Source organism: Mercenaria mercenaria, chromosome 5 (genome assembly GCF_021730395.1).
Source record: "Mercenaria mercenaria strain notata chromosome 5, MADL_Memer_1, whole genome shotgun sequence".
Taxonomy (NCBI): domain Eukaryota; kingdom Metazoa; phylum Mollusca; class Bivalvia; order Venerida; family Veneridae; genus Mercenaria; species Mercenaria mercenaria.
The window spans coordinates 2582829-2595797 of NC_069365.1; the positions used below are offsets into that span (position 1 = coordinate 2582829).

The 12969-nt window shown below is 31.4% G+C and overlaps 1 protein-coding gene across 1 annotated transcript; it reads right to left on the minus strand.

The window, feature by feature from the left end:
* Nucleotides 1-2539: 2539 nt before the first annotated feature.
* On the minus strand, nt 2540-3671 carry LOC128557106 (uncharacterized). Its single transcript, XM_053543811.1, has 2 exons — nt 3564-3671; nt 2540-3212 (listed from the first exon to the last, which is right to left on the minus strand). The coding sequence occupies exons 1-2, from the start codon at nt 3669-3671 to the stop codon at nt 2931-2933; spliced, it is 390 nt and encodes a 129-aa protein (XP_053399786.1). The 3' UTR covers nt 2540-2930.
* Nucleotides 3672-12969: the final 9298 nt, after the last annotated feature.

The following is a 12969-nucleotide window of genomic DNA, read 5'->3' on the forward strand; positions in this document are numbered from 1 at the left end:
ACCATCCTCTGGCCCCATTTCGGAAGTCTTGTAGACACACTACCTCTTAGATTAAAAAGAGGGTAATTTTGAGAGGACCTCGCCAGATGTCGTTTGGAATTTAACTTCCAATGACTGGTAACTGAAATGTAGAACATTCAGTGCACACTCCTAAAGTCTGATGACACGTAAAAAGAAACAGTTTTTAAGCAGAATTTAGGTCTATATGATTTATTTTATGCTTCAACAGTTTGCAGCAATTTCATACGTCTTGCCTCCAGATTTTTGTTGCCGTTTCATTCAGAAAATAACAATGATAGCTGAGCTGTTTCTCAGGCTTGCCAATTGTTTGCACAGATAGCAAGGTAAACAGAATCGTGAACTCCCCCCTCCCCTCAACCCCACAAAAAAAAAGAATAAAAAAGAGGAAAAACTCCAATCGTAAATCGTAAATCCAACTTGTAAGACTTACATGAATTAAGTTTCAAACATTTCAAGTCATGACAAGTAGTACAGTATTATCAGCATTTTCGACAGCACGGCGTCTGCTACGTTCAATGCGTGGTTTTCTCCTGGAGTAATAATGCTATTCTGAAACGAGACTAACTTTTAATGTTAAATTTTGTGGCGTGGTAATAGAACCAGTCTCTTCGTGCATTACCTGTTTAGTTTAAAATTACTTGCTTGAATGTAAATGCGAACTTTAGAATGATGTTCATGGTTGAGCCTATGTAAAAGCTGTAACACGATAGTCTCTAAAATCTGCTTAGTTTTAAAAGAAACATGAAACTGAAGCACAACAATGAATGCCAATAAATCGAAACATTTTTGTAGAAGATAAATTAGATTCATGTTCGTGGCATTTTAAAAACAACTTAACTGTATTGAGTGAAGCATCAATATTGTTATCATTTGTACATTTCCATGAAGTCACTGAAATTGGTCAATGTTATGTGTACTTATAACGTAGTAACTGTTTCTATCTTGTTTGTCACAATTGTTAAAATGTATAAGAAAATGATAACTTATAAATGAACTTTCCACGAAACAAGCAAAACGTTGCACTTTTTAAAAGTGTTTTAAAACGATAAGTATCTCAAAAAAAAAACAAAGAAAAATATCAAACAGGGAGTGCTACGCACCAAAAGCGCTGCCTCCTCAAAACGAACCCCCAGCATAGTCTCAAACTTAAATACACTTTGTAGTTTCTTTCAAACTTATTTCGACCTCTTTCTGCAATATATTTACATTGTTTTTATTTTCTTACATATTTATATTGTCGGTACCTTGTCATCTTCTATTTGAAAAAGTGAACTTCGTTCAAATGTTGGCAAAGACTTTTGCAATGTCTTCGTGTCTAAAAATGTTTAAGTTCCTTTGTATAAACATACATGTGTCATTTTGTATAAAAAAGATATTAATATACTTTTGGTCAATGCAGAAATAAAGAAGTGACAGAAAAGCTCGCAGTATAAAATGTTACATTCCTACAGCCCTCTTGGGCCTAATTTTGTCAGACTACTCAATTAGAGAAATTGCAATGAACAAATAAATCACGTTAAGTGAAGATTGCTAAGCCTATGTGTGCACAGAGAAATTAATCTGAATTCCAAAATCAATCTATACATGATTGTATCGTACTCAGCCATAGTTCAACTCTAAGTTATAAATAAAGTGCATGCCTACGCTTACACTATTAGAGATATTAACTTTTTTTCTCTACAGTGCCCATCGCATGTCTCCTCCGTGTTTAATAAACATGTTTCTAAAACGAGTTGAACGTGTTGATTTGTTCATGCAATAGCGAAATTCAATCTTGGTATACCATGGATGTCACACACATAACCAGTATCATTAGATGTTACATATGTATCAAATAATATGATACACACCTTTTTAATGTTTTCTTTTATATCTTGGAATATGAATAAATTTCAAAGAAAGGCTGAAATATTTGATATTTAAGCAGTTGAAATGATGGTAATGTTAAATCTTTGATATTTTAATAGTTTCTCTTATGATAAAATTTATTAGAAGATCCTGTAGAAGCATAGGATCCAACCAAGCAAAATAATAATATGAATGAGTCTGTTCGTTGGAGACAATGAAGTACAACACCTCTCTCGACCTTAGCACCGGCTTAAGCTGAATTCTTCTGTAGTAAAACTGAATGTACCCCGCAATCCAAAAGGACCAGAAAATATAACAACATTTATTTAACAGTCTTATTTTTTTCTGTCTCAGCATTAAACAAGTGAAACTCGATTTTCATGTCATCAGATTTTCCCCTTCTTTCAGTCTCACAGATCTGTTTTCTTATTTGTATTGTCTTTAAATGGTTATTTTATTTTTATGGTGTAGATGCATTACATTATATAAGTTTTAAGAGCACGAAACTTATGCAGGGATCTCCATGCCAGAGTGGGTAAATCAACTAGAAATCTTTCCAGGGCGGGAAGTATTTCAGTTAGAATCAACAAACCTCAATAATTATTAATTAGCAAACGACCTTTGCTCACATTTTGTAATATCCTTAACACAGTAAAAGCAGTTTCCGAGTTTTCGAGTTGACTGTACTACGATAACATGGTGCGACAATATGATTACATGATGACACAGAACAATAAAACGATGCAATAGCGCAACAACATGATACGATAGCAAGGCATTTTTATCGCGTCCTCTTATCGTAATATCGTACATGCTGTCGCATTTATGATGTCGTGCTATCGGATCGTGTTACCGTGTTATCAAATCGTGTTGTCATGCTGTCGTGATCGAAAGTTCAACATTACCTTCGCGCAGTAGTACGACGATACGACATTAATGAAGAGCAATAAGTCTCCTATTCTATTCATTCATTGCTGTGTATTAGATTGAACTGCAGACTGCATAAACTTGGACTGAAATTTGATCATAAAACTAATCACTCTGAAAATTTTATAACTTTATTAAACCGAAATGACCATCCCTTTCTTCAATACTGTTCCATCAGTATGCACTACTGCTGGCCACACTGTCCAGTCACATACAGGTCCGTCTTTACCACGTTCTATGTCAAACTTTTGTTTATCAATGACCTCTCCCTTTGGGATCCAGTAAATATAAAGAGGGGAATGTTTCAATAAGCACATTTGATGTAAACATCCTACACAACGATGTACGAACGACCTAACTGGATTTGTCACATGGTCCCTATGGAATGATGGTGGCAGTTTATGATGTAGGTACGTCTGAAAAAGGAAAGAATATCCTTTAATAATTTGAAGCGCAGCAAAATACTTTTACCAGACGAAATAATGCTAAACGAAAACATGGCTTTCCTTAAAAAGCGAAGGAGCCGAGATCGCAAATAGTGGATATTTGACGAAAAATGCCGATTATCTTCCATGTCCCTTTACTCATATAAGTTATTACTTCAAGTCTCTCTGGATGCAGAAATCATCTTTAACAAATTATAAGACATCGAAATAATGACGTTCTGGTAACTAATGACAATTACTTCATGCTAGAATGCCCCGCTACTGTAATCAGTGCATCATGTTTCAGAGCTGTCTAACAGACACTTGATCAAAACTAAATACCTCAGTCAGTTCCTCTGGTGTCCTGTCCTCTTTGTTCTTTTTATGGCGCGAATCTTTTGTTTCATCTAGACAGAAATCGTAAACACCCTGAAATTTACAAATAAACATACTTTATTCAAGCATTCTGACGAACAACACAATAAAACGTTATCTATCCCTTGCCATGTGTTTAACATTCTTTGTAGTATTCTCCATTGGAAGGGAAATTTGATTATTTCTTACAAAAATTAGTTTATAGTTTTCGACACAATTTGAGCATCTGGTTTACTCTCCATTCCAATCATGGCCGGAGAAAGATTCAACAAAGCCAATACATCCAGAGAACCAGGCTAAAAAGACAGACTTCTATAATAAATCTATCTACATTTAAATCTTCAAACAATTGTTGAAGGTTCCGTTTAGATTTTACAACTACATGCTAAATTTGGTGAACAGTATGATGTTTTTAGAATTACAGAATGAAATAGCAACATGTTTGATAAGTGAATGTCTTTTTGTTAATTATATAATGTCAACATAAAGCCAAGTCAAAATATCTGAAACAACTCTTTGTTGGTGATCTTCTAAAAAGTTTTTCCAAATATAGCCACAAAGGAATAGAATAATAATCTCAGCAAAATTGAAGAAATAACTGAAACTTTGTGCATCAACAACTTTATTGAATTAGTATGATTTATAGAAATATGATTTGAGTACCACTGAATACTATGACCTAAATTTGAGACAGGTTCTTAGTGTAGCTGGAAGTTGTAATGTTAGACAGTAAGAAATTCAGTAAATACAAAAGGGCTATATTGGTAAATTGACATCCAACTTCTAAACAGTGGCTGCTGCACTTGCTAAAAATTGAAATTGCAGTAAAAAAACTAAGGTGTTACTTTTTTAAACCAACAGATGGAATAAAAGATGTAATACATGTTTCTATCAACTGATGTTGGAATATACAAATGTATACCCATAAATAACTGAACCTGTTCAAATACTAGCAACGCTATTCCTGGATTGCTACAAATGCAGTAAATGGGTTTTATAGCTGTTTTGTTGTTGTTGTTGTTGTTGTTGTTTTGTAATATGAGTCAGCGTTGGAAAATCCACCAAGATATTCGGATTTAATGGTAAGAAGACTACTTAAAAACGCCTATTTGAATTTCATCACGTAAAACAGCAAACAATAATAATTCATTTCCATTGAAAGTTATGATGTTCGTTTTGTATAACAGCAAACTAGAAAGGCTTCAAAGTTACGACAACGCTTCTTAGTGATATCGGACCGCTGTTATTTTTCAGATAATACGAGTTTGTATTTGTGTTTGAACAAACACATTTCTGAAATAACAGAACATTTCTGGACATCAATCATAAAATGATGAAAATGCTGCTTTTTGAATTTTGTAAACATTTCAATTTAAAGATGTAGAAATATCAATAGCTTTAACTGAATTTAGTTCTGCAAACTATGTTTAATTGTGGGACACCAATGTCTGTATTGCAACTCTCCTAGTCTTAGACACAGTTGTGAGTATAGTCAAGTAACATACTATTGTACAGATATGCAGTCCTTCGTACAATTCAAAATTGTCATTCTATTTCTATCTTTGCTTTGTTAATATTCATGAAGATAAAATTATTTGAAAACATTTTAAGCATTCTATATGCCATGGCCCTATTACAAACGTTACAAATATGAGTTTTTTGACTATGAGAAAATGGTCCGATTTTTCAGAACCTAAAGGTTATCAGAAACAAAGATAACACAAGCAATGGTAGGTTTAGTAAATTAATTGGATTTAAAATAAAAATGTTTATGTATTAGTCAAGTTTTACATCACATGTACGAGAACATCTTCATTATCATGTAAGAGGACTTTCGTACTATAATATGAAGATCTGATATATTTCGGACTTTAAATGGTAGGTTTTCGTTTATTAATAAAAGGGAATTGTTCAATCAGCGTCATTTAATATATTCCAAAACTTCGAGGAGTACCGCACAGAATTACATGTTTCATTACTATAATAACGCAAAACATAAGAAATACGTACTATGTGCAACAGACTGATCATAGGTGGAAAGTATAGTAATGTAAAAGATAAACACATTTCAACTGTGGTAAAATAATGCAAAAGACGAATTTTACAGGAAACAGTTATGTAGAAATATTTGTAGTAATGATTATTGTGCAAATGTGCTAGAACTAATATGAAACCTTAGAACGATTTAATTATTTCGATTTTCAGTCTTAAATAGTGTCTTTCAAACGTATGTCTGCCACTTTCTGTAATACACTTACATTGTATTTTCTTACATATCTATATTACAGGTAACTTTGTCAATTTCTTTTTGAAAAAATGAGCTTCCTTCAAATGTTGGCAAAGACCTTTGCAATATATGCATGTGTAACAAATGTTTAAATTCCTCTGTATACACATACAGTGTGGAATGTTATATTAAAACAGCCCTCTTGGGTATAATTTTATCAGACTACTTATTTAGAGAAATTACAATGAACAGATGAATCACGTTAAGTGAAGATTGCTATGTGGCAAAGAGAAATAATAAATCTGAATTTCAAAATCAATCTATACATGATTGCCCATACTGAGACTTAATTTAGCTCTAAATTATAAATAAAGTGCATGCCTACGCTAAAACATTTGAGATTACAACTTTAATTTTTTCTCTACGGTGCCATTGTAGTGTAAAAACTGTTGCCTCCTCCGTGTTTGATGAACATATATTTCTAAAACGAGTTGAACATACTAAATTTCGCCTACATTGCACTAAAATGCAAAAAGTGCAATTTCAGTTGTATTAGACTAGATATTGTATGGACTTATATCATTGTGTTTTCATGATTCCGCACTTCCTACAGACTAATATATGATTGGACAGTGAGACAAGACAATTATTACATTTCCCTTGTCAACATAACGGCTGGTGGTCTTGGTTAATGAAATGAATGCACAAATCGTAAAAAGGCCTGTAGCAAAATCCACCTGACATATAGACTGTCGTAATCCTGGCATACAAATGAAATGCATTTTCAGCTATGTTGCAGTTTATATCTGTATCAAGGGACATGTCAATGTGCTGATATGTTCATGCAATAGCAGAATTCAATCTAGATATGCCGTGGATGTCACACAGACATCTAGTATCATCAGATGCTAAATTTGCATCAAATAATTTAATAAACAAAATGACCTGCACATGTGTTTGATATTTTCTTTTATATCTCAAAATATTGATAGATTTCGAAGAATGGCAGAAATATATGATATTTAAGCAGCTGAAACGAAAATAATCTGTGTCTCTTATAATAAAATCTATTAAAAAATCCTAAAGAAGCGTAGAAAGTAAAATAATATTATTTACTTTTTAGTCTTATTTGTTTCTAATTTCTAAAATATTCCTCAGTATTCATTTAACGTGTAAACACGTAAGCCTCGGTTTTCATGTCATTAGAATTCCACCTTTTTTCAAGCTTACTTTATTTTATTTTGTTCCTAAGGTTTATTCTGTTTTAGTATAATTTGTTTGAATAAACATAACCTACGAACACGTTCTGCAGACTACTTTCAAGGAAGATGTATAAAAATTCCTCAAAGATAAAAATCAAAACAGGACTGACTCCAATTTAGTATCACAGGTGCAGTATAATAGGATGCAAGAATACAACAAATCAAGTTAGGATAAGGCGTAAGTGGATAATTTTGATACTTTCGTGTAAGGTGTTTTGAAACTGTCCCCCGGGTGAATTTTTGTTTTATGTTTTCACGTCTCATACGCCTTAGTTTTAGTGTCTTTGAAGAGAGGTTGTTCAGTTTGAAATAATACATTTTCTCTTGAATCACGTCACTTTAGCTGTCCAAATTATTTTTTTGTAGAAAATATCAAACTTCTTTTTCAGAAATATTTTGATATTATTTCTTCTATTATTGTGTGTCTAACATATTTCTCTAGGTACTCCCAATGTTGAAAATGTTACAAAATAGGTAAAATGTACATTATAAAACATTGCAAAAATGACTAAGTAGAGCAGTCAAAATGACAAAATACTACTATTTTTAGGAAAATTTATTAGTTAACCATATTTCATTACTGAGAGTACCTAGATAAATATGTTACACACACAACCTTTAAAGAATAAATAGGAGTTTGATGTCGACTGTTACGGATTTGTGACGTTTTGACTGTTTGAGAATGCATGAGTCATGTTATTTACTGTAAAGGTTTTCGGAAAAAGACCAAACTCAAGCCAAATCAGCACTGACGTACAAATATTTATTTCAGCAACCTCATGCTAATAAAGATATCACATCAACAGGTTGTCTACTTCTGCTAAATCAAATCAAATCAAATTTATTCACTCAGTGCATCATACATGATACAAACATGAGGTATATATACAGTAATACGTTTTAAACAGCGGTACATGGCAAATCTAATTTACAGAGAACAAACAGGATATATTTTTTAGTAAAACGTAACCATCTATTGTTTACAATTCTTTTTACAATATTATTAATCATAAATCTGTGTTATGAGGACAGTATATGTATGTCGCATGTGGAAAAGATTCACCACCCCAGACCCAGCACCGCACGCAGCACGAGTCCGTAGCTGAGTGTATTTATCTTTTACTATTTTAGCAATCATCGGTATGCAAATTTCGGATTTATGTTATTGGAATAATTAATTTGACCAGATATATTTGTTTTGTCGAATTACAGATTGGTTTGAATCTAGTATTTGGCACGAAATTGTGTATATTTCAGACTGTCTAAAAGTGACATCTCTTGTAAAAATACTGACCGTCTGTCTTTTGTTCATGAATAATAGCTTTGGGTGGTTCATTCAAATTTATATAATACTTTGGAAAGCAGATTAAAATTTAATTGTAACTCTATTTCAATTTTACATGAAAGAAATCTTGCTATGATGTGTATATTTAAATTTTATGGTTAGTTGTGCGTGATGCATGGATTACATGCTTTTTTGTAGTTTATGTTAAGCTGATACACAAGATTGGACTTGCCGTTCCTGTGTGTTATTTTGAAAGTGTGTAACTTCAGTTTGGATATTATGAAGGAAGGGTGAAGGATGTTGTTAAATTATATCCGTGATTGGCTTATAAGCGATGTGTGTTTAATGTCATCTATCTAGTATTCTTATTATGCTGTGGTGCTTTATATATTGAGAGAACTTTGTACTTGCGTTGTCCAACTATGTATTCTAATAAGTGTGTTTGGATATTATATTTGACTGGTGCGGATATTTGACAATGGATATGCGGTTGCTTTGCTGTCAGACTGGCTACTGGTTATTTTACCTCACAGTGTAAGCTGGTAAGTAGTTTTAATTTATGTGCTTATTGTTGTGATGTTAAAATATTTCAAACTGTTGAAATGATGCCTGATTCTGTCTACGGTCCGTTTACAAAGTGTATGTAAATTTTTACATCATTCAAGCAAATTGGCTTGCATTAATATATGGCTATATACAGCATGTCATGTGCTATTTGACAATAGTACAATAGATGGTAACCAAATTTCAAATGTATACGCATGCATGTATTTACAGATGGAGGTTTTTATGTGGTACATATTTCTGGTGGAGGACTAAGTCGGAGATAGAAATGCTCGATATTTGGGATAATTGAACTTGTCGGTCTTGGTTTCTTCTTACATTTCTTAGTTATTGTTAATAAGATATTTTTTGTTAAGTAAAGTGACTTTGTGGTATAAGATTAGGCAAGTCAATGTAGTCTCACAAGTGATCTTACCGAAACGAAATGTAAGAAAACTTTGTACATGCATGCCTATACAGCATTTACATATTATTTACATTTAATTATATAATTAAATAATATCATTTGCATTTCTAATACAACTGCAACATAAATATTGCTTTTACATATACATATGTACATTTATACATTTTTATACATTTCATATGTATGGCTAATTGTAACTAGCTTTTACATTTCTCTTTATAATATCGAGGAACTGACAAAGTTTAATTAATTCAAACTTATTATCACTATTGAACAATTGATTATATTTCAGTACATTTGGATATCTAAAATAGTATCTTTTAATAAGTCTCCTTCTATCATCTACAAAATGTTTGCATTCTAAGACATAATGGAACTCATCTCCAATATTTTGATTACATAACTGACATTTTCTGTCTGATAAGGGAATACTATGCCATCTCCCTACCTCTATTGGTAACCTGTGGTTCCTACATAAAAGGCTACCATTGTTTTACAATATTTCTTAGGCAACAATTTTATATATTTACTTTACTTTGTGTAAAATTTGCCTTGACAAGCTTATAACAATTTGCACTAGACATTTGTGAAATAGCATCATTCCAATTTTGCATATATTGGTCTTTAATTTTCTGTTTAAATGTCGATGCTAACCATTTGGCATTTACATCAGCAAACAAGTTCCATAAATATGCATAACCATTTGATACAATTAAATTTTTAACATTTTCAAGCCACTTGGATTTAACTTGAGTCTGATTAACAAACATATTAAGATAGAGCTTACTAGACAATTTGTTACATTCAACATTATGTAATCTACTCCAAAAAGCAACAATTCTGCTTTTTATTTCTACTTCTAAAGGCATAATTCCTAGTTCTCCATATAACATATTTGATGGTGTGCTTTTTTTGAGATTCAAAATAAGTTTGAAGAATTTTAGCTGTACTCTTTCTACTATATCCAAATTTCCAAAACCCCATATTTCACACCCATATAATAATATTGGTCTAATTGTTTTACTAAAAATGTCAACTTGTAAATCTATGGGTAAATTAAGCACTCTTATTTTCCTTAAAAGTGAAAACATTGCTTTGTTAGTCTGCTCAGCAATGTGTTTTTTGGCTGCTAGGTTGCTACCACTTCTTGAAACATATATACCCAAGTATTTGTATTCATTAACTATCTCTAATTCTTGACCATTGAATACAAATCTGTGATTATAACTTCTTCTTCTTGTACCTATTAACAATATTTTGTTTTGCTGACGTTTACAGTTAATTTCCACTGCTTGCAGTAGTTTTCAAAAACATTTAAACTATTTTGCAGATCAGTTTCATTTTCACTAACAATAACTGTGTCATCAGCATATAATATAATGAATATTTCTAAAAATTGGTAAAACCCATCTGTCTGTGCAATACTATGTACACTTTTTGCTCTATTTTCATTTAAAAAAACCCTCCAGATCATTTAAGTATAATGAGAATAGAAGAGGGGACAAGTTTTCTCCTTGTCTTACACCTGTTAAGCATGGAAAAAACAATAATGCACCACCTTTGGTAACAACCCTTGACTTGATATTTGCATACATATTTTTTAATAGATTAAAACACTTTCCATTGATATTATACTTTAAAAGTTTATGCCATAATCCTTGTCTCCATACTGAATCAAAAGCTTGTTTAAAATCTATAAAAGCACAGCACAATTTCTTCTTACTGGCTTTTAACAAATCAGTCAGACATTGTAAAACAAATAAGTTATCAATAGTTGAAAAATTCTTTCTAAATCCAGCCTGGCAATTATTAATAACATTATATTCTTCTACATATTTATTCAATCTATTATTTGTGATAGCGGTAAATAATTTACCAACACAACTTAATAAAGTAATATGTCTGTAGTTTTCAGGTTTTGTTTTATCTCCCTTTTGTTTATATATTGGTATATTTCCACTTGTCCAGCTTTCAGGTATGACAGATGTATCAAAAATCAGATTAAATAACTTGACATATATAGGCAACATACAGTCAATGGTACTTTTTATATGCTCATTTACAATATTATCAATACCTGGACTTTTGTTGTTTTTTAAAGTTTTCATAGCATTTAAAATTTCATTTTCTGTAATGGGTAAATTAATATCCTCATTTGTACTATCTGGGGGGTCAACATCTATATCTTCCTCTCTGTCAAATGTGTTACCATTTGCATTTTTAAAAAAGTTGTACAATTTATCTAGGGTAGTAGTTTCAGGTATTTTTTTATCAACTGAATTAATTATCTTCCAAAACTCTCTACTATTTTTATATTTACTATCTCTCAGTGACTTTATTTTGTTTTGTTTGTAAAGACCTACACGTTTTGAGATTGTTGTTTTGTATTCTTTACTGACTTGTTTCAAAACATTTTTTGTTTCCTCAGTTTTATATCTATTATACAATTTTCTTGCATTATGGTATTTATTTCTCATATTTCTACAGTTTGCATTAAACCATTTTTTCTTTTTACTGTTGTTTGATACAAAATGAGGAACCTTATACCCAAATGTTTCTTTACAACAATTTTCAAATACAAAGTTAATATCATTTACAATTGTATCAACATCAAGTTGTGTAGGTTCATCAGTTTCACATACTGTACATAATCTATTGTAAATTCTAGCAACATCTCTCATATTCATATTTTCAAAGAATATATCATTTGCACCCTCTTTCCATGTATTTAATACAGGTTCACTATACTCTAAATTTAATTGTTCAGTTTCAATTATATGTTGCAGATTCAAGCACAGTGAAACAGGGCTGTGTACATCAGAATATAATGAACAAAAATCATGAACAAACAGTGATTTCAAAAATTCAAAGCATTCCACATTTGTTATAAAGTAATCTACAACACTCTTTCCTTTACATGTTGTTTTACATCTTACATAGTCAGGACTGAGCCTGCCATTTAGAATAAATAGGTCATTACTTTTACAAAATTCCAACAGTTGTGTACCATATTCATTACTTACACTATCAATATTATGTCTGTCAAGAGGAACATTGAATTGTTCAAATTTCTCAAACATTGCTTTGTTTTCTTCTACAGCTTCATTATTGCCATATAGGTCATAAATAAAATTGTCTATCTCAGTATAGTCTTTTCCATCACTAATTCTGGAATTAAAGTCTCCAAACAACAAAAAAATTTTGCCATTATATTTGTCTATTTCTAACTGCAATTCTAGAAATGGATCATCATGTGCATATCTTGTTCTTATAGGTGGAATATATATAATACCACAAGTTATTTCTATACTATTTTGCACATTTTCATTTTTAAATCTGAACAAAAGTATCAATTTACTGTCACTGCCTAAAATTTCTATTTGATTTGATAACACATTTTTAACAAGTAATGCAATTCCTCCTGATCTATACCTAGCAATTGACTTTCTGTTTGAAGTAAATACTGAGTAACCATCTATGTTTACATTGTCAATATCACCTAACTTTGTCTCTTGTAGCCCAATTATGTCATATCTATTGATAAAGTCAATAAATTCTGGACAGTTTAACTTTGATTTTAAACCACAAACATTTACACCTAATATGTTCAGTTCACCATTTATTTGATA